This window comes from Lepisosteus oculatus, chromosome 17, assembly GCF_040954835.1.
Source record: "Lepisosteus oculatus isolate fLepOcu1 chromosome 17, fLepOcu1.hap2, whole genome shotgun sequence".
NCBI classification, from domain to species: domain Eukaryota; kingdom Metazoa; phylum Chordata; class Actinopteri; order Semionotiformes; family Lepisosteidae; genus Lepisosteus; species Lepisosteus oculatus.
In genome coordinates, this window is record NC_090712.1 from 6,319,195 (window position 1) to 6,346,210 (window position 27,016).

General features: G+C 44.7%; 1 protein-coding gene across 5 annotated transcripts in view; it reads left to right on the forward strand.

The window, feature by feature from the left end:
• Positions 1 to 26,151, forward strand: part of srfb (serum response factor b) — a 40,018-nt gene extending 13,867 nt beyond the window's left edge. The window contains exons 2-9 of one of the 5 annotated variants that reach the window (XM_015363058.2): positions 590 to 856; positions 1,223 to 1,303; positions 15,361 to 15,607; positions 18,210 to 18,374; positions 18,989 to 19,105; positions 20,828 to 20,968; positions 21,151 to 21,248; positions 21,746 to 26,151. In XM_015363058.2, coding sequence (XP_015218544.2) covers positions 590 to 856; positions 1,223 to 1,303; positions 15,361 to 15,607; positions 18,210 to 18,374; positions 18,989 to 19,105; positions 20,828 to 20,968; positions 21,151 to 21,248; positions 21,746 to 21,838 — 1,209 coding nt within the window. In that variant the 3' untranslated portion in view covers positions 21,839 to 26,151. Of the gene's footprint in view, positions 1 to 589; positions 857 to 1,222; positions 1,304 to 15,360; positions 15,608 to 18,209; positions 18,375 to 18,988; positions 19,106 to 20,776; positions 20,969 to 21,150; positions 21,249 to 21,745 lie in introns of all 5 variants that reach the window. The other 4 variants (XM_015363056.2, XM_015363057.2, XM_015363059.2 and 1 more) reach the window with 4 other exon arrangements.
• The last annotated feature ends 865 nt before the right edge of the window (positions 26,152 to 27,016 follow it).

The following is a 27,016-nucleotide window of genomic DNA, read 5'->3' on the forward strand; positions in this document are numbered from 1 at the left end:
TACCTTTTATGAAACACTAGGCTCCCCATTCTCTTGATTTGTGGATTCCTTTAGGTCGTGTCAGTAGCAGTCCTCTGAAGTTTTTTTCCCCTGAGCTGAACAGGGCAAATGTGATTGTCGAGGAACTCTCTCGGTGTTTGGCGGGGGGGAATAAAATGGGCTACGCTAAATTTAAACCGGACGAATATGCTCGCAAATCATAGCATTACCGTTACTGGCGTCTTCAGAATGCTTTCCCAAACAACGTATGCCCAGATTTAAAGAACAGATGGTTCAGTCAGACCGAGTTTGTGAAGAAATTGACAACCTGACATCGACGGCTTGTTCCCAGAGACCCTCAAACTCCCCAGAGTTGTGGGTTTCAAAGTTGTTAAATCTTGTTCATGTTGACCGGGGGCACACTGGGATTCACCCTGGCAGCTGATTTGGATACCATAACGTGTGTGTGTGTGTGTGCATCAGAAAGGAGTTGGGGTAGTCTTTCAGCAGCCTGGCTCCTGGGCTGGCGCTGGGCTCCAGTGGTGTGAAGTGCGACGTGCTCTCCGCGCGCCCCTCCTGGGTTAACGTGCGCGCCTCTTCCTCCCGGCAGGCGTACGAGCTGTCGACGCTGACGGGCACTCAGGTCCTGCTGCTGGTGGCGAGCGAGACGGGCCACGTCTACACCTTCGCCACGCGGAAGCTGCAGCCCATGATCACCAGCGAGACGGGGAAGGCCCTGATCCAGACCTGCCTGAACTCCCCCGACTCACCCCCTCGCTCGGACCCCACCACCGACCAGCGGATGAGCGCCACGGGCTTCGAGGAGACGGACCTCACGTACCAGGTGTCCGAGTCCGACAGCTGTGGAGAGACGAAGGTGGGTTCCCTCTGCGCCCCGATCTGCCCCGACTCCTCTCCTCAGGTGCCGTCACGTACCCCGCTCTTCAGACATCCGCGGACTGGCGGGTCCAGGGCAGAGCGCAAACCAGAAGTGAATGGATCGTTCACTGAACTGGTCTGTATTACCTCTGTTTCCAGGTCTTTTCTCCCGGAGCTTCGTTCTCACTGCAGGACTTTGTGGACTGCGGCCCTCCGGGAGCAGGAGTGAATATCGCTGCCCGAAGTCGGCTAGAAAAAAGTGTGCCGTTAATGCCGCGTCATAAAGGAATTTGTGCAGTTTTGCAGTCTTTTAAAGCTTAATGTAGTAAATCCATCCCTTCGTTTTCCACTTTATCCAATCCAGGCTTACGGGGGAGCCAGAGCCTATGGGGGTCACACAGCTGGATGGGATCCTAGTCCATCATGGGGCTCTCGCGCACACACAGTAGGGCCAGTTTTCTTAGAAGCTAGTTAACCTACCAGTATGTCTTGGGACTGTGGGGTGAAACCCGTGTGAACCCGTGGGGAACTCCGAGCCCTGGCTCGGCGAGACGGCAGCGCTGACCGCTGGACCGCTGTGCTGGCCTTCACGCAGTAAATACAGATATGAAGAGAAGAACTTCTTCAGTTACCCCAAAACAATATTATTGGATCAGTATGTGTGCATGTCGCTTGAACAGGCTAAAACTCTATGCTTTTGGTGGCGGTGTTGTTGTAGGGGAGACCTTTTAAGTATAAGTAGCAAATCTTAAGTTACACCTCAATTTTTTTACTGGCTATCCAGCCACAAAAAAGCTCATTTCTGCAAGGATGCATTGGGACTCTTGAGAACCTCTTTCTCAGGAGTGGCGTTGCTCTGCCTGGGTACACGCGAAGCCGAGCTGGTTGTAGCTCTGCTAACCAGATTGATGGAGACTGATTTTTATCTCCATGAACCTTTATGCGAAAAGGGCCTTGTCTAATAAAATATTCAGGAACTCAGGGCCGTCACCAGAGACGGAGAGTGACTGTGACAGCCCTAATATGCACACATTAAATATACATGACGGCGTACGTCATCGATACTGTTCTTCTCCAAAATGATAATTTTTCATGAGAGATTACATGTATTATTAAACAGGTTCAAGACCCTCCACCACCCACCTCGGTCTTCATTGTTTGATATTGCAATATACTTCCTTATTTGGACACATCTTGGTGGGAAATTATCCCTCCTCCCCATTATCATTCAGTTCTCACTTAGACCCTGTGTGCCTGCTGGCCTCTCGGTTTGTGAGAGGAGCTGCACTCGCAAGAACCTGAAAGATAACGCTGTCCTCTTTCAGTGCCACAAAGGGTGTGAAGTTAAAGTGTTAGTTTTTGACTTTTTAATAGAGCACCATTATTGGTATTCATGATTCCCTCTGTGCCAACCATTTAGTCTGTAATGAGTTGATGTCTATGAAGATCCTGCAGTTTGGAGAATAGTACAAAGACAGAAACAAATGGGTCAACTGGACGTGCTCCAGGAATAGTATGTGATTGCAATTAGGCCTAATTTATTGGCTGATTTAAATTGTAGAAAATCTGCAAAGGATTAAGCAGAAGCAAAGCAGGGTTATTCTGTTGCGTTCCACTTGCTATCCATAACTGAACTGGGTTGTGGAGACTGTTGGAACCTCTGGGTTTTGAAGTTTGGTGCAATCTGAATAAACAGAAGTCCAGATGGAGTCTTTAGATCCATATATTAGTTCATAGTTATCATTGAATTGAAAGAACTACTGCATGCCAGTACATCATCAACCCTAAAGACATTTTGTAAGTAATTGCCAGACTAAAGTTTTGATGCAGTGGAATTTGTGTTTGAACCTCTTCAGTTTGGATCAGCCTCATGCCCCCACGTCAGAGTAAGAGGGTACAGTTATTTGTCTTTCTGCAACCCATTTGCATGATCTACCGTATAAGAACTTCAACAAGTTAATTTTACATTGGTCATGTCATTATTATAAGAAGAAAAATGGTCGTTAATCCTCCTGTCCTTTAGCATGATAACATTGGTTTGTTCTCTTTCTAGACGATTTGTTAAAACCTTTATCTTCTGGAATTTTAAGCTCACACAGTTTGAGTTACTGTAGCTTTTCAAGTGTGGTTGGTTTTTCTAATTGAGCCCATTTGGAGTGCTAGTCAACCCTGAAAGGGTTAATTCAGTTTCCAGTAGAGCTGTTCAGTTAATAGCGGAGATTGTATAATCCTGTGTGGTTCACCAGGCCTGGAAGTACGCTCCTGTAGAAGCCAGGTGCTGGTGGCTTTTGTTTCCTTTGCTGTTTATTTGATTTATAAATAATATTTAAAAAAAAAAAAGAGTTCAACATCTGTTTGCAGGCCTTTTCCATCTCCCTCGGAGTGGTATGTTTTTGATTCCACTTACTGTCCAGCCCAAGGCATGGCCATACATACACACACAGCCATGCTCCTCTCATTGATAAAAATTTGATTCTGCCTCCATGGCCATATATGGTATGGTTTCCCTGCCTGCTCTCTTGGCAGAGGCCTCTCGCATTCCTTATAAGCTGCAGCTGTCTCTGTCTTTGGAGTCCTGTGATTTTTTTTTTTCTTATTTAGTTAGATGGGGGGGTGGAGGGGTGGGTTGTGTGCTTGTGTGTAGGGGGGGTTGGGGATGGAGGGGCTGATACTGAGGAGGGCAAATGGAATGGAAACATTTGGCTGAAACATTTCCCTGGATGTAATCTTTTTCAGTTTGGCTGCTAAGGGCTGGGTTGCAAAGCTCTGTTTTGCAGTCGCTTGTGCTGTCGGAGTATGGGGCTGGGGAGGAGGGTTAAAAGTTTAGTCTCCCATAAATGTCTTTTGAAAGCAGGCAGAAATTGATCGAGCTGGTCAAAGAGGTGTCACTGGGACAGGCAATGTGCTGTGTAAAAGTTATAAAAACTGCAGGGCTGGGGTGGTCGGAGCCAGTGTCTTCCAACAGGAGGTTCTGCTAGAGCTGTTGTCTGCACCACTAATTAATCATTTTGAGCCCAATGTGTAGAGCTGGCAGGTTTGTTTTTTTTGGAGTCTGCTGTGCAGTCAGTGTTTTTTCTTTTCTTTGAAACTTCTTTCAAAGAAAACTAACATTTAGGTTCAGTAATCTTTTACTGTAAGACACTTGAAGTGACACCGTATGGGATGGTTGTGATAAGGTGTAGCCATCTAAAGTGATAACATGTGAGCACGGTATCAAAGCCACACTGTGTTTGTTAGTTAGGTGCGCTGATGATCGTGTAACTCAAGACATTTCATTTTCTGCGCTGAAAGCTTGTTTGGCAAGCTGATTGATCACATTTCTTCCAGCGTTGAACCTTCAACACACCTTACAGCCTAAGATGTAGAAGTCTCTGCACTGGCGGTGTCTGCTTCAGCACCCCTTAAGGCTTGATTTCTTGGTGCTTTGGTTCCCCATGTCAGAACAGGAGGGTGCAGTTAGTCCTTCTGTAGCCATATAAGAACCATTTTACATTGGTTTGTGTTATGTAATTTGCCAGCAGCCATATCACCCTGAAACTCCCAGCTGGCAGCCCACTGAAGCTCGGCAGGTGTGAGCCTGGTCAGTATCTGGCTGAGAGACCTCCTGGGAAAAACAAAGGCTGCTGCTGGAAGAGGTGTTAGTGGGGCCAGCAGGGGGTGCTCACCCTGCGGTCTGTGTGGGTCCTAATGCCTCAGTATAGTGATGAGACACTATACTGTAAACAGGCGCAGTCCTTCGGATGAGACGTAAAACCGAGATCCTGACTCTCCGTGGTTGTTAAAAATCTCATGGGTTGTAACCCCGGCTCCTGGCCAAAGTTCCCATTGGTCCTTACCAATCATGGCCTCCTAATAATCCCAATCTATGAATTGGCTTCATTACTCTGCTCTCCTCCCCACTGAGAGCTGGTGTGTGGTGAGCGTTCTGGCGCACTATGGCTGCCATCACATCATCCAGGTGGGGCTGCACACTGGTGGTGGTGGAGGGGATCCCCATTACCTGTGTAAAGCGCTTTGAGTGGAGTGTCCAAAAAAGCACTATATAATTGTAAGCAATTATTAAATAATAATAATGTGACGAAAGTGATGGCTGATCCTCATTTCCAATAACAAAGTTACATTAGTTTATCCACTTGCTATAAGTTTGCTAAAACTTTCAATCTCTGAAAGTTTAAATTCATATAGATTGAATCACTGTGGCTTTTCAAGTGCATTTTTGTTTCTGACATTCTGAGCGGTTTTCAATTGTGAAGGGGTTAATTCAGTTCCCACTGGAGCAGATTTCTGACGGAACCCGAGTTCCTTCCATCTTCCCACGTGCTCCTGCAGTGTGGACTTACGGAAACTGTCCTTGAAAGTGACCGGCCTCCGTGTGTGAGGAGTAGTGGACAGGAGCATCCTCTCAGCACAACGTTGTGAGCCAGAGTGTGTATTCGCTCTAGGAACTTGTAACACCCCCCCCAGTCTTTTCTAGTTGGTTTGGTTATGTTGCAAATTGCCTCTGTATTCAGGACTCTGTACGTTTACATTTTAACTGTTCCTGTACCAGCACATTCATGATTAATGACTGTTGAAAGAACCCCAGTGCCTTGTGCACATTTAGGCTTGTTCCCCTTTTTGATTCCCCAAAAGGAGACAGATACTCAATTGTGGAGCAAATCGGATCTCGGCCCCAGGTCCCCGACGGACTCCAGTCTCCCTGCTCACTGGCTTCCTGTGCTTTCACTGTGCCATCACTGCTAGGGGTGCTTGGAAAGTCTCGCAGCACTCAGGAGTGCAGAAATAAAACACTTCTCGAAAACCTGTCGGCAGAAGCGTCTGCAGAGGAACGCAGATGGCTTTTTTTATTGTAGTAGTTGTTCATCTCTTGACAAGCAAACAGTCTGTTATAAAGCAAAGCGTCGCCTTTCCCGTTGACGGTTTGTGAAGAAATCCAGGGTGCACACAGTTTGAACCAGTCCCTAAGCTGCAGACTATTTTATCAGGGCACAACCTTAGAAACTGCTAAGGCTACCTCACCTGCTCATTCAAGCTGTAGAGAAGGAAGGCAAGGAAATTCAGATGTTAAATAAAAGAACAGTTACATCGGAGATGGTGGACAAAACTGTCCTTGAAAGTCACTTCATTCTTAATTGTAAAAATTCCCCAAAATGCCTGGATGTAGTTCTGGCAGCAATTATTTACTAGGAACCAGATGAGATGGTGGTTAATGACTTGCCTTGATCATGCATTTCCTGCTCTGTAATGGTCTCGGCATATAGAAGCACTGGTCCTATAACAGCGTCAATATCTTAATGATTATAAATGTTACTTCTGATGCATTTTTTTCAAAAAAGCTATACAGTGCAATTTTGCATAGAGGTCACTAGGACAACTTTCAAAACGAAGCTCTAATTATTCTTGGCCCACTATTTTTCAGTCAGCTTTCACTAGTTGTGTAGTGAATTAAATCAATAAGCAAATGCAAGCTTGGATTAGATTTCAATGCGCAGTGGAGCAGGAGAAAGGCAAAAAAAAAACCAAGCAAAAATATACCTAATGCACATAACGCAGACTGATGATGAAACTGGCTGCATGAATGTTCTGCTTGGGATTGGACTGGTTAACACAGCTGTTGTTGGTGATTGAGGAATATTTACATGTGGCTATTTGCTGCTTCCTTTACACAACTAATCCACAGAAAGTTTTCCCCTCCGCTAGATGCAGCACTTTCACCCAGTGTCTATATTCAACAGACTGGATATATGATTAAGTTCTGAAAATGTTTGTTTGTGTAAAGGTGTTGGGAAGTCTTACGTTAAGGCACTATAAAGACTGTATTGGTTAATGTTGTTAGATGGGAGTCACACCAGCTGATGAAAAAGTCCTTGCGGATCTGCTGTGGAGTGGAACAAGCTTGGTGGAAGAAGCATTTCTCTAACGGAAGCCATCAGTTCATAAATAAAGTAAATGCTATCAGCAGTAAAATATGAATCGGCAATTATCTTGTTTTTTATTTTTATGTGGCCATGTAGATTTCTTCACATGTGCTTTCTGCTCACACAGAGACTTGCAGGTTTTGTGCACATTTTAGCACAGTATGCTGTGCTCTGCTTGGCTGAACTTTAGTTTGTGACTGAACCTGAATTCAAGATCCCAGGGTTTACATATTCATAACGGCTCTCAATTCTTGTCCCAGTGCTGACGGACTGAGGCAAAAATAGGCCTCTAAACTTAAGTGTATTTGGTCATTTATTTAGAACACTAGATAACATAAATAACTTATCCTGATTTCGCTTTGTGCATTAAGTTGAATTATTGTTTGCCAGGAGTGCAGAAGTAATGTTTTCACTCCACACTTTGATTTGACCACTTGTTTCTTATTTCAGTAGTGTCTCTTAATGTCCAGGCATTGATTTTACCTTGATCTGTAAGATGCTGCTTGGCATCCAGTTCTAATTTCATGTTGTTTGGTTTTTAGGCAGTCAACAATATATTTGCTTTATAACACTCCTAATCTTACGGTTTGTCATGTGCTAATCATACATAGCTTAAATTGTTGCATGCCTGTAAATTGTGGTTCTCGGCTGAATATAAAGAATACCACCTTAATGAATGTAAGTGTTTTCATTCATCCAATAGGGCAATGAGTCTCTGGGATAGTGGATGGTGACTTTTTTTTTTTATGCATGATGCTTTTTTAATAAATATGGTACCAGTAAAGAACATGTGATGCACTGAGATGCAAGAAGCCATTTAGAAATAAACAGTCATGTTAAAACAATTCTGTCTCTTTAAATATTGGGGGAGGGTGAGAGGGGTGAAAAGTGAGTGCCACTGAGATAATGGAAAGTTAATTTGCTCAGATATGCACCCTTATCACAAGGCTGCTCCTAAATTGGGTGTTTGGTGTAAGTGACTGGGCTGAGAGGCAGTGACAGGGAGGGGAGAGGAGAGAGGAGCCGCAGTGCCAGGCCTGGCAGGGGCGTGCAAGAACGGCTGCCCCCTTCACCGAGAGCCGCGGGCTAGGGCACTCGCCATTGGCTGCCCCTCTCCAAATTGGGCTGCCTTGCCTTTTTTAGCATTCCCAAAAGGAGCTGTGAATTCCATATGGCTGGCAAACTGACAGAGCCAGAGATGGGAGCCAGCAAATGGGAGATTAAGACTGGGACAGGGGAGGGCAGACTGCTCGGTTGTCCCTACCTATAGAAGGGGAGGCGGTTTGTGAGGCTCCATTTGTCTTAACCTTTAACCTGCAAAACTTCCTTTTCCTGTGCTGTGATCCTGGCGTTCTAGAAGGTTTGAATGTTCTGTGGATTTAAAGCCTGAGTATTCTACATAAAGGCTTTTGTATTTAAATTAAATACAGAACTAAATGCAGTGTTGTGTGAATTATTGTTAGCCTGAATGAATGAAGGCAGGGGAGAGGTTTGGATTTCTGTCACTATTTTAACTGCACGTGTTTGAACTGGGATGAAAGCTTTTTGTCCCTTTTCTTAGTTTTTCTCGTAATTGTTTATTGGTTTTCAGGGTTTAGACAGTCGAGGAGGCAAGCATTAGCAAATCCAATGCCATTCTTTTAACTAATGCGGTAAACCATAATTTGGGGTAATTATGGCTGAAAAAAATACAATCCATTTGTCCCCGCATTTCACTAGCGCTTGCTCTAATTCAGGGACGCAGGGGCGTCGGAGCCTGTCTTGGCAAACGACAGGCGCAAGGCGGGGTACACACTGGAAGAGATGCCAGTCCGTTGCAGGGCACACGGACACTTACTTATTTAAGTGGTATAGTAGATTGTATGCCTTTAAATAACTAGGATCCATGTCAAGCTGGATTTGAACAGGTTTTCTTTTTAGACTTCTGCAGTCAGGTCTGACCGTGGTGTTTACTGGGCGGGCTGCAGCTGAAAGAAGTGGCTGTGAGACGGGGTTGAGCATCACGATGATGTTGTCTCAAGAGAAATGAAAGGAGCGCAATAAAGGTGTCTGAGCCAGAACACGGCACACGGGGAACGAAGTGCGAGGAGTCCTGTTGCTTTTCCTTTAAAGCCTCAGCAGAGTCTGGGACTGCAGTTTGTTTTCTTAGGGAGATAGGGTGGAGATAAGCAAACTCTTCAGTGTCCATCCCCCTTCCAAGAAAAAATAACCGTAGTCCTTTATCATCAAGTGCCTTTGCTTTTTTTGTTTGAATAGGCAAAGGAAGGGCAATGTACTGGAGGACAAGGGAGCTTATCTTTGGAAAAATATAATAATTCATTGTATGTATATAACAATTTTCTTCCCGAAGGGCTCTGAGAGTGTTTTGCGTACAGTATAGGAGGGGACAGACATTGTCCACCACTGACGCGCGTCCTGTCCTAGAGGATGCGTGGCAGACATTGTGTCCCGCAGCCCCACGGCACAGCAGAACAGCAGCAGAAGTGAGAAATCACTAGAAATGAAGGAACTTCAGAAAGGTCAGATTGTTCAGCACACTGTTTTGTGATAAGTGCTGTGGTATCTTTAATGACCAAGTGGACAACATGTTTGTCTCATGTCAAAATGGCCATAGTGGGATATTGGGTTCTGGCAATGTTGGCCTAGAGAAAGGAGCGACACCTAGTTGGTCCGCCAATACCATCTGTAGCGGCAACTCGGTTTTCCTTGGAGATCTCCCAATTCCAGTACTCCTCAGGCCCAGTCCTGCTTAGCTCCTGACTTGGCTTGATTGGATCAAGCCGCCGGGTGCTTAATGAAAAACAATAGCAAGAGCCATTTCAACACTGCAGTAAAGAGGGGGAGCTGAGCGTCACAAGTGCTAAGACCTGTCGCTGCAAGGGCTTCCCTGTAGCACTGGTCTAGGCTGAGGTTAAACAGGCAACAATGCGTCTGGCATCAACGCTCCAGTGTTTATTCATCTGTCCCAGCAGTTACTGTTTCATAATATTGTGGTGCTTTTTAAAATACACTTAGCCGTGGAGAACGTTTATCAAGGTGCCCTTTAGTGTGTCAGCCGGCACCTCCCTGTTGGCGCGGACACCGAGCCTGGCTCGGCGTGCACATGAAGTGACCTGCCTTATCACTGGGGGAGCCGAGTGCTGTGAGGGGCGTCTTGGGCCCCTGCTGTCCAGTGTCCAGCTGCGCCGCTCGTGTCTGCAGGGCGGGGAGAGGAGCTGTGATCTCAGACTGGGACGTCTCCCTCCCCTGAGATCTTACAGCATGGGCATCTCAGATGGAGGATGACAGAATAGAATAATATTCCCTGCCCCTTGACCAGTTTCAGGTGTACTCATTTGTTGGATTGGGTTGGGTTTCGGGTTAAATTTTTAATGGTAAAGGTAAGCTGCATGCTTGCGTCGGAGGGCACTGTGCTCTGGTTTGTGCCCGGAGGTGAAGAATTATTGAATATCCGCCTCTGTGTGCTCGTTCTGTGGGGCTGACAATATGGCCTTGCCTTCCTGTATGGCAGTTCCCGGGTGGTGGTGATGGGGGGCCTGGGAATGGGCCCTTTGTTTAAGCTGTGAAGGGGGAGGTGACCTTCCCTTGTTGAGACCCCCTGGTGCGGAGGGAGTTAACAGCCCTCCTGAGCGCTCAGGTTTCCTCTCAGCTGTCCCTGTCCTCAGCTGTTCTCAGCACTTGTTCATGCTGTCACTGTGCCACATCCACAACACATGTTTTCTTTGCCATTGAGCAGACTCGTACTTTCAAGGGGCTTTTAGGCACACTTAAATTGTGCTTCTTCACTGATGTACAAGCTCCACGCTTTCTCGGTACTGCTCTTTGATGTTTTTTTTTCCTTCTAGTGTATGACGGCTCAACTCTTTCATTTTTTTTCTTTATGTCCCGATTGTGCATTAACACAGCAAATATTTATAAAAGACTACATTGGAGGGTGAGTTTACAGTTAGTAGTGCAAGGCAAAAGCTTTTCTTTCCAAACAGCAAGGAAATTATAAATATTTGTGAAAATGATAAGTGTGTGTGAGAAATACAAGCACTCAGAGTTGAGCTTTGGAGTGCTTGATTGGTACGGTCAGTGGATTCGAACCAAACTGTACTTCCCTTCGTTCACCATGGGTGGTACGTAGTCACAGAGAGGTCAGGCAGCTTTTCCTAGGCCAGGGATTGTGAATCAGGCAGCAGAGTTGAGCTTTGTTGCGATTCCTCTTTTCTATTTTGCAATGTCCCGAGCCCACTCGCTGGTTTGTACGAAGATGTCTGCGCCCCACCTTGGCGGCAGGCAGAGGAAGCTCTGATATTGCATGAGGCCGCAGCTGGCGGATTTAAGGTTTTGAGCGCAGTGTGTGCAACAGCAGCTGCAGCCACAACTGTGCCTGCGTGTGATCGGCAGCACTAGTCCCCCATACAGCACCCTTGTGCTGCCCTGCCAGCTTATCGAAGGCGTCCCTGGTGGCAGTGGTGAGTCACTGCAGTCTGAAATGACTAGTGTGGTGTTCAGCACAGAGGCAGCCTCGCTTCACAGCAAGCGTCTGCTGTTTGTGGATGACATTGCTTCATGTAGGTCGGCAAGTCTGGTGTAGTAGTTTTCCAAGCTGTAAAATCATTTGAAAATAGTTTTTCTTGTTTTTTTTTTATTTCAAACACTGCTTTGCTGTTGTGCAGATGTGACTTTTTGAACCTGAGCAAATGGCTGAGTTTAGGCCCCTTACAAATTATCTCCTGCTTCCTGTTTGAGATTTTGGAAAGTGAAGGGGGGAGCTTATCAGTAAAACTTGGTGTGTGTTCTTAGAACTTGGAAGCCAAGCAGCCTTCTCTAATTGTCTCCCCCCTTCACTTTTAGTACCTTTCACCCACTGAATTAGTCACATATAAAACCAGAATGCAGAAGGAGTGCATTTTAACATGGCATTGCAGAAAAACTAAGTCATAAACCTGTTTTTGATGTACCTTATTTGCTGTAATTATTGTATGGACTGCTTTTTATACGTGAAGCATTTTTAGGGCAGTCCTGCATGTGGGATATTTAGGGTGCTCACTATAACAAAACAGGCTCCTAAATTTAACACCACAGTACAGCAATATTAAGAGTTGTTTATGTATTTTTCTAAACAAATCTTAAACTACCTCACAGAAATATGCATTATTTCCCTTTTACAAGTAATAGTTAAATTATGCCTGCTATCAATTGATGAATTAAGAATCATAAATAGGTACATAATGATTCTTTAGTATAAAATAATATAAACATTCAATGTGTAATACTACAGAACATGCTATCCAAATGTAAGAATGTGTGAAAAGGTATATCAAGGTTCCAGAAACCCATTTTCGGTGCAGAAAAATCATTTATTAAGATATACAGCCATAACCAACCAAACCAGATACAACATAGAGCCAATAATTGAGCCTATAAATTGTTCAAGAGGAATTTTAAAACTCCTAGCCTAATGTCATGGCCCTCTTGAATCTTTAGAAAGCATTAACAAGACCTGAAACCTGTATAACCACCATGCAAACCTAAAGATGTTGAGGAAACAACAGAACTGAGCAGAAGGTATCCCAAAATGGACATTGACAAGACAAGAGTTCTTTTCATTAAATCCTTTTGTTTTCGGGGATCATAACTTTGAATTGATCGAAGCTCATTATGAAAATGAGTGAAGGAGTGACAGGAGGACTGTGGTGACAAGCTCATCATACCTTATTTTAGTCATGGCTGTAGTTCGTCGGCTAGGCCTGTGTCTGTTTTACCAGGAAATGGAAACATTTGCACGGTGAAGAGACCTAAATCGGCGTGAAGAATCCAGTCATAAGTGATAGTGGCTGTAGGCTTATCGCATGTGATGACAAATGTTTGAAAAATACTTGCCAAGTGATTTCTCTGAGCAGGAAAACCTGTCATTGGCCAATCCCATTACCCAGTACTGCCGGCGATCAGACTACGCCAGCACAGGAGCCTGTATCTGCACGAGCCCAAAGTGGCCCGTAGTGAAGAAGGCCAGGGAGGAATACCACCAGCCCATCGACCCAAAAGCATTTACATGCTGGAGTTGAAGTTGAGAGGAATAAGCATCGATCTATACATTTGACTTTTTGATATTTCTATCCATTAAAATACCTGTTTTTGCGGTGCAGGCATTAAAAGAGTCTTTGTTTTATTGTTACATTGCTGTATTAAAAAAACAATACGGTGGAGGGTGTGATTTTGACCCATTTAGTTGCACATTCCCTGTTTTTTGCATGATGTACCCGGCAGGGCAGAGGATGGCTTGATTTGTCGAGCCTCCCCTCCCCGTTTCCTGAGCTGTCCTGGGGGGCCAGCCTGCCTCCTCCGAGCGAGGGCCCGCTGCTGCCGAGGGGCTGGGATCTGCAGGCCCCCTCCCTCCTCCGCGTGTCCCTCAACACCCACTCGCTCTCGCCCACCCCACAGCCACACACCGCAGGAGCCGTGACTCAGGCCTGACTGTCGCGCAAGGACTCGTTTCTTCTTGTTTGTTAAGAAGATGGGAGTGTGAATCGGCCTGCTGTGCCTCGGTGGAGATGGGCTGGAGGAGTCTTTCACATCTTACATTAGGCTGCCATCATCTGGTCGAATTCCAAATACTCCAGTCCTGGAGAAACCTCGTTCTAAAAAAAACTGTCTCCCCGTGTTCTTCTCAACCTTGTGAAGACACAAGTAAAGGCTAAAAAGAATTGTTTTAATACAGTGACCTGCATGAGCGTCATCCAAATATATCTTCCCTTCAAAAGCTAGCTCCAAAACCTGTTGTCATAGAAACCTTCCATAAAACAGGGTGCCTCGACTGAACTTTTTTTTTTATTCCCTTCAAGGTTGTTTTCCAGACTGCAGGCACATAGGCAGTACCAAGCTAGAGAAAAAGCGCTTCACTTTTGAATAGCACTAATCTTGGTCAATATAATTTGGGGGTAAGCTGGTCTAGACCTAAGAACGGTCAAGACCTGTGATTCCAGCCACTGGTAGTGTTTTTTTAAAGATGTAGGAGACATCTATTACAATACAGAGTGGATCGTACTAGGTTTAGAAAGAATCCCTTATACAAAAAGCTTTTTTTCTCTATTTGTTACTGTGAAGAGTGCTGTTGTTCGTCCTGTTCTTTGAGAGTTCGGTCTAGCCAAGGCAGTCCTGTGCTAACATATCGGTAGATCTTGTTGATCGGCTGTGCCATGTGGTGGAATAATGGCTAAACGTCTGGACTAGGAATTCACGTGCTCCTCTCTGATCTGTGTAACCCCTAGTCGTCACGCATGTAGATCCCTGCAGCAGAACAGCAACAGCCAGTTCAGGCCCGGGGCGACTGTCCACCCTGCCCTGGGCAAGTTCTGCTCAGCTGGGGAATCCCAGTCGCAGTGAGCCAGTGACGTGACCCAGGCTAATTAGTTTAGTTTTAACTGTACTTTGTGCTTTACTTATAGAGCTAAGAAATGTTTGTTTTTTCCAAGAAGTGCCTTTCCTGGCTACTCCAGTACAATCTCCACTGGGAGTTTTCAATAACTAGAATGTTTCTTGTGTAGTTCATCTTACAAAATAAAGACTTGCTTATTGCTTTGTCCTGGATTTGTGGCGAGGGGCAGTTTAAGAGGTAGTCTAACTCCTGACACATATCTTCCCATCACCCCCTCCTTTGGTCAGCGTTTTGTAGGTTCCTCCTGTAGCTGTGTTGACGAGGGACTGTAAATAGAATAACCTTTTATCTCCAGAAGCACCTGTTCTGCTGCAGTAATGGATTCCACAGAACCTCATAATCCTGAGGTGTCTCATTCCCCATTGATACAACAGTTGTGTAGCCTTGTGCTCCCAAGCCCTGTGCTGTACTGAAGGAGTCACACCTGCTGGGAGTTCTTGACAGAGCAGTCCAGGTTTATAAGTGCCGCACTACCCCCTGAGCTGAGAGTTTCATAGCACTTTTGTTACTTTCACGGTCTGTCACCTGCCATCTTATTTCATCGTTTAACAAAGTGCAGATCTTTCCGGCTCTATTTAAATGACCTTCTTGGACCACTAAGCTAACTAACGAGTGTGGTGGCACTGTGGCTAATGATCTGCGCCTGTGGCTGGAAGGTTGCCAGTCGTATCCTGCGGCCGGCAGAGGAATCCTACTCCATTGGTCCCCTGAGCAAGGCCCTTAACCCTAACTGCTCCAGGGGGTGCTGTATGAATGGCTGACCCTGCACTCTGACCCCAAACTTCTCTCCCTGTCTGTGTGTCTCATGGAGAGCAAGTTGGGCTATGTGAAAAAGACAAAATTCCTAATACAGGAAATTGTATATGGCCAATAAAGTGATCTTATCTTAAGCTACGGCTCATAACCATATAGCGTGAGGGGGGTGGGGTGGGGCTTCCATCTTTTATTCTTGGGGTTTCTCTTGTGTTGCCACTCTTAGCCATTATTATGATGAGAATGGAGGCTCCCAGCTTAATCCAGCCCAATCATGCATTTATACACAATCCCTGTCGGGAACAGCCCTGGCTCCCTTTCTTCAGTTCAGTTATTTGATTGAATCTGGTCTGGCATGTTCTGTTGCCTGGGACGTTACAGTGTCCTCTCTGTCGCCCTCTGCAGGACACACTGAAGCCCGCCTTCACAGTGGCCAGCCTCCCTGGCACCACCTCTTCCAACCCCACGGCCCCCACCACCTCCACCACCATGCAGGTCAGCAGCGGCCCCTCCTTCCCCATCACCAACTACTTGGCGCCCGTCTCGGCCAGCGGCAACACCAACAGCATCACCAGCGCCAACGGCACAGTCCTCAAGACCACAGGCTCCTCGGGGAGCGTCATGCAGCTGCCTGGGGGCTTCTTCATGTCAGGTAGGCAGGCGGAGCTACCGGACCGGGGGACAGGGCGGTTTCTTGGTCCCCCCGATGGACTTCCACATTTTGCGTTCGATCTAGAAGATAACTGGGTAGCTTGTTCCATATTCCCGTAACCCCTTTGGTGGGGGGGGGGAGCCTATGGACGTTTTTCAGCTCAGTCCTCCCTATTTTTGAGATTCCCCCCTTCTCAAGTTTCTTTTTTGGGGGGTGGTTTTCAAAGGTTTGCAGCAGTATTGTCCATAAAAGTAGACGCAAGTGGTCTTACATCTGTTGCTGCTGTAGAAAAGGAAGCAATGCAGAGTCCCCACAGTCGGCACTAGAAGAGCGAAGCCCGTAATTATTAATGAATATTCAATGAAGACTCGCAGGATTGTGGTGAAATTATCATTTAGCTGTATTGCAGGGATTTACAGCTCGGGTAATGAATACTAATCCTGACATGGTACTTTGTTCAAGCAACATTAGAATTCTTATGGAAAAACTCCTGTTTTCAACACGTACTGCTTGATTATGATTTCTGAAATGGCGTGTTTTAGGCAGGAGAACAAACTGTCATTTTCAGGCTCCGGATTGTTTTTTGCAAGGCTCTTCATTTTAGTCAGATAAAAATGTTTTTTTGAAAACGTACAAATGTGGCTTACCCTTTTTATTAAGACTTGCCTAAGCAGTAACTTGTGTTACCATGCTTTAAAATCTTTCATGGACACCTTTTGGCTTTAGATATTCCAACAACAACAAAAGAAGTGTCTGTATGGGCTCTAATGTTTAATTTGAAAAAAGCCACATTGTGAGAAGTTTGGAAACATTGGATCTGTGATGTGGTGCTGTGCTGTGTTTGCAGTGTACCCACTGCTGCAGTGGGTCTGTCTGGCCTCTCTGTTCTGCCTACTGTCTCTCAGAGACCCATGGGAAGAATTCCAGATGATGACATCACAACCCCAATGGAATCAGTGTGGAATTCATTCCTCTTTTAAGTTTCTGGGACAAATCACGCCAAAAACCCCACATTCTTTCACTCTAAGAACAGACTGAACAACAACACAAGTTCTGTGTCCAGTCTGCTTAACATTTTTAACTTGGTATTATTGCAGTTGTCAAATATGTCATCTGTTCTATGTGTTTTTATTGTAGAATTAAAAAATAGTAGTAGGAATGACCATGTATGAGAGACTCCACAGTTAAAACTATCAGTTACAAATCCAATTGAACTTTAAGAGCTGAAAACATACATCAAAATGGAGAGGCAGTTAGTCTGTGATTAAAAACTGGAATAAAGCACCTAGGTCATCTTCACATACTGCTTTCTGAAGCACCATGTTTCCCATTTTATGTCTTTAGTTTGATTGTGCCTTTTGCATGTAGCACTTATTATATTTAATGTCACTTGCCAAGTCTTTGTTCAGTCTTGAATTTTGTTGAAATCTTTTTGAAGTTTCGTTAAAGGTCTGTGAATAATCTGGTTCCCTTTACTCTAGTTGGTAGGGTACCATCAAGCTGTAGGGATTTATTTTAACTGCTCCCGGTGCCTGGAGTATTTTGCCTTTGCTGTGCTCTTGCGGACTCCTCTCTTCTAGTGGGTAGAAACTGTATTTAGCTGTTTTCGGCACTATGCATGAGCCTGCTGTGACCAGGCACCCTTGAACGGTGACTTGCCTGCGCAGTGAGAATGGAGTGGACAGGTGTCTGTGATTCCTGCTTCTGCGTGACAGTTTTTCCATTGTGTAACAGGGCCGAGCACAGCGTCTCTTTCCATGAGCTGGTGCATTCTCATGTGACAGACAGGTGCTTCTTGGTGCTGAAAAATAAAAGGACATTGTGTGTGTGTGGCCTGTCTTCTTATTCATAAATCCGGCGGGACAGGAGGGGTAGTGGGCTAGCCCCACCCTGTCATTCATGAGCTCTGACCTTCATGGGGAGACAGGTTGAACATGTGACCTCAAATAGCTGTACGGCTGACCGTGACATTACAGATGCATTAGGCTAATTCATATTTGACAAGGGCCTGTTTTAGTGTTCTCCACTGAATATTTTGAAGGAGGGCCACAAGAGTAACTTGCCAGTGGAAGACCACATTGTATTAGAGCTCTCCAAATTCCCTTAGGTTAATGTGAAACAGTACGAGTTCAACTTTTACTCATCTTAACTTTTGGAATGAACCTGATTCGAATGCTTTGCGCAGCAACTAACAGCAAAAACAGATTTACGATTTGAAGCTTTTTTTATTGGCTGGACTGACTGATTAATGGGACAGGGGTGGCAGCAACAGAGGAGCTTCAGTACAAATGATTTATATAGATGTACGTGATGGAGGGTGTAAGGGTTCTATCAGAGCTGCTACTGGGGTCCTTTGGTCTGTGGGGGTGTATAATGAAGACCACCAGTCTGGTGTTTTTGTGAAAGCTGGTAGACGGGCGGATGTTGTTGTGTTCATATACCAGGTATAAAAAAAGCAAGAGGGCTTAGTCTGAGGTCCAGTATCTTCTGAATGCTGCTGCAGGATTAAACTAGTACTGTATATGCTAATACTTGAGGGACAGGGAGAAGACAGCCCGAGCCAACAGCAGCAGCATGTAATACGTGCGTGTGTTTCCCACAGGCACTACACTTCCGCCCGGCACCCCCACGATTCCCATTGCGCAGATGCAGTCCCACTCTCTGGCCATCCAGGGCCAGCAGGGTCAGGCGATCACAGCCACGGCATCGCAGGCACAGCAAGGGCAGCAGGCCGTCTTCCGCTTCCCCGCCACGGTCTCTCTCACAGGTCAGTGTCCAGCCTGGATGTGCAGGTACAGACGTCGGGCCCTGATTTGTGGTTTCGTTTTGTTTCATTGACGAGCGGGCAGGCTATCAGAACTGCCAGGAGGGCCTTAGCTTTTGGGAGCGAATGACAGACACTTACAGCAAGTGTTCAGAGCCCTTATGTGCAGTTTGGCCTTCAGCTGTCTGGGCACTTGACAGTACCTTCTGTACATACCTGAATACCAGGAACAGCTGGTGCTTAAGGAAGGACTAGTGCTGTGACACAAATACTTGTAATTTTATATTCTGTTACATTCATAATGTACATTACTTGGGTAATACCTTAAGATGAACAACAGACAGGGACCTCTGCTTGAATGGGTGATATGCTTAGCTCCCTTAATACTTATTAATAATAAGAATAATAATTCTGAGTCCTTGGGCCTCTATGGACCTCACAGCACAGACAAGATCACAGCTGTTGGGGTGGCAAAACAATACCCGCTAAAAGTGAAGAGCAGGGAATGCCTTGTGTAAAAAACACTGTGATAAAGTTAATTTTATCAATGATTCAGCAGAGCTTTGTCTTAGTAGCACTGTTGTGAACCTACATTTTACGTTTTCTGTACCTGCCAGGAGGACCGGTGTCTCAGCAGATACAGGCAATCCAGGTGCACCCCTCCACACAGCAGAGCTCGGCCAGCACCAGTGAAAGTGGACCGGAGATCTCTCAGGCCTCCACCAGCTCTGCAGGTAACCACACACAGCTCGCTAGCTCCCACAGGTACACACACTCACTGGCCACAGCCCAGGACAGCCGCAACTGAAGAGATTCATGCTCGCACCTGCAAATTGCCTGCAACGCTGTCATCCTTACTGATCTCCACCCAAATGGTTGTGTTTCATTCCAGAGTAACTTCCTTTTCTGTGCCCTAATACAAACAAGATGCTTTGGTTCACCGCAGCCACCCATGTGAGCAATGATCGTGTAACACACAAGCACACAGGGAAGGGTGTGGCCGTGCACATAGTGTGTGTCTGGACTGACAGACTTTAGTGCCCGCGATGACGCTTACACAGCACCACACTCACAATTTAATGTCTCCCTATCTGTACCTGTACCTGAAGGCAGTGCACATACACCCACTACTTAGAACATAGCGCAACCCTGCAGAATTGAAGCAGACGCACCATCACCTTCTCCTCCGGGACCACCATTGCAAACAAAACGTCATGAGAAATGTTAATCAGCTCCACTCTGTAAGATGAATTCTTTTACCCTGGATATGCATTAATAAAAGAATCCCATTCCTTTCCTGTCTTTTTACAGTTCCAAAATACAGTTTAGATCGTTTGGTTGTTATTATAGTAGTTTAATGATATAAGAATTCCATGTGTTTCTTAAAGGATCCCAGAGTCAGCTTCAGCTGCGTCATTTGGGAGTTGGTTCCAGAATTCTGTTAAGAAATCTCCTGTTTGTTTTGAATGTTGCTAAAACCTTGATTTCCCTGGGTCCTTGTAAGACACTGCTTGATGCAATAGTAAGTGCTGTGAGAATGCTTTTCTGGAGGCTTCAGCTTTGATTAATTATGAATAGATCAAAATATTTCAGATGGATGGAGTATAATTCATTTTCTGGCGTAGAATTCCCTTTATCAGAGCTTTTACAAAACCATTGCTTGTTTCCTATGAAGCAAAACAGCTAATCTTCTAGCATAAATAGTGGTTTTCCCTTACCTTATAGTGCCACCTAGTGTGTGTTGCTTTCAATATCAAGCAGGAATATTTTCAGTGATTTGCGAGAGTGAATGAAGTGTCTCATCTGTGGATAGGTTGTGAGAATCACGTTCAGTTTAGAATAATAATAATGAAGGGTACTGTGGACATGTCTGGTAAAAGAAAAATTAAAATCCTGACAGGCATTGTGCATAAGAACAATCACAAATGAGAGGAGGCCATCTAAACCTTTTAGCTACTAACTACCAAATTAATTAAAGGATCTCATCCAGCTTTTCTTTAAAGAAACCAGTGTATCAGCTTCACCCACCCTATGTTGCCAGTACAAGGGCTCTGAATACTTGTAGCAAAGTGCCCTTACAGGTGCATTCAATTCCTTCAGCATGTGAGTTCAGTGTAGGAAACTTCTTTAACTCTGGGAACGTATTTGGTTGCTCTTCTCCGTACTGCTTATAATGTGGTGAATAAAATTGTACAGTCTTCTAAATGAGGCATTACTAGCACATTTTACAATTCTAATGTAACAGTCCTTGGTTGAACTTGTACTGGATTTGAATTGAATTGTTTTGAATTCTCCTGACAGTGCAGAGGCATCTGCGAGAAGTGTGAGGAGGTGAACCTCAGGGGAGTTGTGGGATCTGAAAAGTAATGTGTGTGCACTGCACCGTCTTTTCTGTCTGCCCTCAGTCAGCCTTCCCGCCACCATCGTCACCTCCTCTGTACCCACCTCCATGGCAGGTCACATGATGTACCCCAGCCCCCATGCGGTCATGTACGCCTCCACGCCCACGCTGGCAGACGGCAGTCTGGCGGTGCTCAACGCTTTCTCACAGGCACCCTCCGCCATGCAGGTCTCCCACACGCAGAGCCAGGAGCAAGGTGAGCTGATGGAGGGTTGGAGCCTGGTCAATGTGAGCTGGGTGGGAGGGGCTATGGAGGGGGTGTGGCTAGAGGGGAGGAGCCAGAGTCAAGCGAGGGGGAGGCCATCTGTAGCAGAAGGACCTTAGTTATCAAGTGTAAGAAGCAAGAGGAGAAACTAACAAGGTGTGTTGTGTTTTTAGGCGGAGTCCCTCAGGTTTTCCTCACAGGACCTCCAGGAACAGTGCAGATCCCAGTCTCCGCTGTGCAGCTACACCCAGTACGGAAAGACGTCTATAATGTTCGTCCCTTGTCGTCCACACAACATCACTGAGACACCTCATCAGTGATTTCTCTATTTTTCTTTGTTATATAGTTAGTCTCTTTTACATGTTTGCTCTTTTACATGTTTTAAACAAAGTAACAAAGTAAAATATCACAGTCGCAAAATCGCACCTGCATCCTCTACTCTTTACTCTCAAGAACATGTTTTTGCCTAATTGTACCTAAGCCTGACATGGATTTGGGAATGAAGAGGAAAATGCCTGATTCACATAATACGACACGATATTTTTACAAATATTCTTTGAAAATTATTTTTCCCGGCTTTAATCACTATTTGAACTGCATTCTGCTTGTTTACAAGAAACTGAGTAGCGTGCAGTGTACTGCCCACGGTTCTGCCAGGTGGAACTTTATATTGCGGGTGGACAGGACGAGAGAAGAGTGTTGTAATCACTGTGATGTCTGATCCGTGTTTGACCGCTGCTTTAGATCTGCCTCTCTGCTGTGTTGTAGATGGTGCTTGGCCAGCAGCCCAGCAGCAGCAGCAACCTGACCGAGCTGCAGGTGGTCAACCTGGATGCCCCCCACAATACCAAAAGTGACTGACTGATGTGCAGACTCACGGACACACAGGCATCGAGGCCAGGAAGCCCAGACCTTATTTTATAGAGACTGCCGCAACTATTTATTGTGATGCCTTTTTACAGCGTTTGTTCAAACTATAAGAACATAGGAAGAACGAGGCGTTGCTGCAATGTCCTTGGATCATGTTCTTGTATAACTGAGAATGTCTTTTTGTGTGTGTGTGCTGTTTTTAGTGAACTGTTACTGCAACATGTGCACACTGCAGGTGCTGCGGCTTCTCACTTCAGCCAAAGAGACATTCGTTTGTGTGTGTTGTGTTTGTTTGAGAGATGGGAGGGGGACAGGGCAAGGCAAGGGAACCAAGGAGGTCCGAAATTGTACATAATCCTTTTTTATTTTGAGAGAGAAACTATTTTTCGCCTGTTTGTGCAATGGCATGTGGCTGTTTTTGTTGTATTCTTTTCGTTTGTTTTAAGGAAAGTGAGGAGCCAAGGAATATTCTTGGGGAGACCTGAGATAAAGGCCCTGTGGTACATTGGAACTGAGAGAATCAAGTGCCAAATTAGTGCTGTCTCAGTGAAGGGCTCCAGTCCCTCAAAGGTCTTTGTACTGTCATGAAAGACACCCCTCAGTGGCAATTGTGTGGCAGCGCACTCTGTAATGACAGACAATGTCAACATGTGGTGCGAGGAGGAAGGGAGGTATGGCTGTTAACACTGCATTTGTATGTTTAACCAAGGTATTGTTTTACACTGTATGCATCCTCGACTGGGTATTCCCTTGCTGTGCTTTTTCTTTTACTGGACAGCTGCTACCATGCTCTGCTTGTTTACAAAATCAGTTTCACAGACTTGCCTTTGCACTCTTTGTAAGATGAAACTACTGACGTTTGCTGGAAAATGTCTTCTCCATGACAAGTCCTCAGTAGGTGGCGTTTCCCTGAACAGCAACCCCCCACCCCAACATTAATCTGTAAAACAGAGAGGAGGGGAGGACGAGGTCAGCCAGTCACAGGCCCCACCACCCCACCCCTCCAGCGTGCCGGGAGAGCACCTGGGCTCCCGCATCTGTGCCTGTGAGCTGGTGGGAGAGGTCAGAGGGACAGCCTTTCTGTGCAGGCTTGGCCAAATGAGATGGGCAGCGTTTCCACAGCTCGAGCAGCCCTTCTCATCTCTTCACCAGTTTAAACTGGAGCCGCACCCGAGAGCATCACGTTCTCCCCTTTGAACAAGACTGTTCCCCCTCCCCTTTTAGTTTAATAACAAAAACGGGTATAAGACCATGAGAAACATTTTCACTTATCAGGTTTTTGAACTTGAATCAATCATACATATCCAACATTGTCTGTCTACACTCGCCAAAAACATAGCAGTAAGATGTACACTTACGTTTTTTAATGTAAATTTAGTTAGGAAAAATACTTTAAACGATGACTTTGTACATGAAATTAAATGCATATGCTAAATTGCATTACTATAATCAAACTTTAGTATTTCAGTGTCTTCAGAAAACATTTTTGGAGTGGATACGGTCCACAATGATGATATGGAAACTCCATGACTACGTGGTTATTAGTATACGAACACATAGATGCACTCTGTACTTGATTACTCAGGAAGCGCTGCCGCTCAGCCCCGTGAGATGTGGGGGACAGGACTGACCGAGAGATGGCCTCAAAAACCGCTGCTGGCAGCAGAACAGTACTTGCGCAACCTGGCGACATCCCAGCGCACAGGCCCAGCCTCAGATCAGTCTCTCAGCTGCTCTAACCACTGATCCTGTGGCAATTGTTTTACTTCTGGCAGCCTGCAAGCCGTAGAATACTCCAGGATTCTGTGTGTTACTCCCCATGCTCTGCAGGAGTGCCTGCTGACCCTGATTGCCGTGTGATCTCCATGGTGACACGGACACACAGCTCGGCTCCAGGGGCCTGATGTGCAGCCATAGCCAGGCTCCCCCCCGCTGTCCTGGTGTAACCCCCCTCACGTTTGCTAATATGTCCCACTTTTTTTTTGCCACTGTGAATTGTTCGGAAATCATATTTCCTTATCTGTCCTGTACAGAATTCAGGAGTATTACTGTTTTTATGACCTTGCCCAGTACTGCTCTGTAAAAATGCACGGACTATACAGTGTGGGGGTTCTTGTCAGAGTGATCCTCCTGTGCCCTACCCGAGTTTCTTATTTAAATCTCAACCTTCTGCTGATGAGGTTATAAAACTTGAGAGGAAAATGATTATTTTCTTAGACCGTGAATTCCTCTCCTTTTTTAGAAACAGTTTTAAATAACACATGCCTGATGTTTTTAATATGGTTGAAATCTATGGCCTGGTCATAGATCATGCGAGTTCAGGAGCTTGATGCAGACCCTTCAGTTGTTTGTCATAAGTACACAGATAAAAATAGTTTAAAAGTTTCTTCATCAGCGCTCCATTTCATAGACACTGCATACCAGCGTAGGCCTTGAAACCATGTCAATGAAACCTCCTCAACTGCAAGTTTTTATCTTGCTAGATTGTGCCCCCAGGAATTCCCATTGCTCCTGCTCCTGGTCTTGTATGCTGCTGCAGGAGGATATTTGACTGAAATCAAAGTGCAGTGGGGAGATTCTACCCAGTGCTGCTGAGCAGAGCCATTGTGTGTCTGTGTGCGTGTTAAAGGTACTGTGAGATAGTGTTGGGAGGGCCAGGGGCTGATGCTCTTGTATGCTGACAGAGTTGAATGCAGTAGTTATTCTTATAAAAAATGAGAAGACTGGCTACAGGAAAAACAATATGTCGCTAGGTGTTTTGTTGCAAAATCTGTCAATCAGACTTACTGTGCAGATCCTTGGCTCATCTGGAGCACCTGTGTTTTGAACTCTTTCGGTACTCTTGCACTCTGCCAACAGCTCTGGGGACCCTTTTTCACAAAGATTAATTTGGGAGAGGCCTAGAAGTCTGAGATTGTTTAATGTTTTTCCAACGGTTCTTTCACTATTCATGTTAACAAAACTCCAGTTTCTACTGAAGTCCCTTTGAACATAACACAAAACATGAATCTCAGACTTTGCTCCCCAGCATATATACATTTCTGTAGACTAAGTCCTTGGTGCTGTTGGTGGTCAAATTTTACCTTTGAATCCTGACTTTAAATTAGGTGTAAAAACGTAATGCAGGCTTTCCTTCTCTTCATCATCGTGGACCTTTGAGTCCAGTCATGCTTTGGCTTTGAATGTAGTGGCCCAGACTGGCTCTCCAGAGTCTGAGGCACAAGGCTGTGCCATTGGAGCTCTTCCTGGCTGCAAGGTGGGGCAGCTCTCACTGTGTTCACTGTGTATCTGTGTACATGTGTCCAAAGGCATTCACATAGGAACAGCTACTGTAGTTTTTGTACCTTGGAGATGCAAAAAAAAAAAAAGCCTTGAAATATAATGAAAAAAATATTTTTCTAGGTGTTTTGATTAAATATTTATGTATTTTAAACCTGGGGGATGTTCTCTAGTTATCTCTTTTGTGTGTTAGTTTCGTATTCCCTCATTCCTTTGTGGCTGAATGTTTCTCCTCCGGGCATGGAGTCGAGATTCAGGCTGATTCGGGGTAGTGATGTTTTCTTTTGGTTATACAAACAAATGCCAGTTGATTCCCAGCACTGATTGTTTTTAGGCCAAAATGTTTTATTTTGAAGTTTCAATTCAAATTTCATGCATATACCTATACAAGTTTTGCCTTTTATTACTACCTGTGTAAACAATGCCTCACTCGAAGCCATTAAACAATCACAATGTCTTTTTAGGAACATTTTGTATATTTAACACTTAAAATCAATCCAATGCAATAAAAATGCAATTGTTTAAAATTTGTTTTTCCTCTCGACTGTCATCCAACCATTTATCTGGTCAGACTGAATCCTACAGTATTAAACTTCAGTATGATAATTCCTATCCACCAAAATCTTTCTCACACCCTGTCTTGCTGAAGTCTAGTTTTTTTTTTCCATTAGTTAAGTGATTAACATCAGCAAACCCAGTCTCTACCAAGCACTGAATTTTAAACAAGACTTGTATTAAATTATAATTTTGCTCCACACGCTAAACAAAAGACACAGCATAAACCTTGATGTATTTTTTTTATAATTAAGAGAATAGAAATATGAATTGTACACAAGATGTCTTTATGATATGTGGTAAGATTATTCTAAAGAAAACTCGTTTTTTGTAGTTTGTTTTTATTAACTTCCAGAGTTTGTCTGCGGAGTTTATGTATGTAACATGGTAACTCTGTACAGAGCTTTTCTTTTGTAAAAAAAAAACAAAAAATATAAACAAAAATCTTCAATAAATGTATCATTTGTGAATTCTTTGTCTGAATTACTGTGGCCCGTTAGCTGTAATTGTTTATATGTGTTTGTGTATATAAGAGTGCATTAAAAACCAGATGCTGGGACAGTTCACAAACTAGGAAATGTATTTCCTTAAACACTGTTTAAGTATATTTAAAACCACAAATAGTAGGCACTTCTTTACCCAAAGAGATGTGGGAGTATGGAACAAGCTGTCCCACTATGTTGAAGCTGGTATCCAAGATTCTATCAAGACACAGCGGCATGAGATCTTTGGATCAATTAATAACTACCAAATTTGCTAGATAGGCCACATGACCTCTCTTTTGTAACCTTTCTTCTGACATAATGTATATATTCTTATTCATTCAAGAATAAATAAAATGCATTGAAAAGTTTGTGGGACATCCTTTGAAATCTGCTTTGACTGCATGATACTGTGTTCACGTTAGTGGCATTTAGCACACCCTAAAATTGCATGTTCCAATGAAAAACAATCAGGAAGTCATCACAGATCATGATCAGTGTTTCAGCTGCATTAAAATTGTTAATCCAGTTTAAGGCCAATTTGAGATCAATTCATAGCTACCCAAGGTCTTGTCCTTGAAATGCTTATGGTTTTCATCCTTGCCTCTGTAAAGTACTTAAACTCATAATTTACTTAATTGGCCAGTATTTCCATCTTTCTCTGGTCTTCAGCAGATGACGGATATTAAAAAAATTATGAGTCCCAGGAGCTATGCCTTGCCGACTGGAACTGGACTGGCACTTTTGGGATTATCAAAGTGATCTTCAGCATCTAGGATAATTAAACAAAATTTAGAAACTGTCTCCTGTATTGGCATGCAAGAGACATTTTTTCCTCCAACCCAAGTGATTA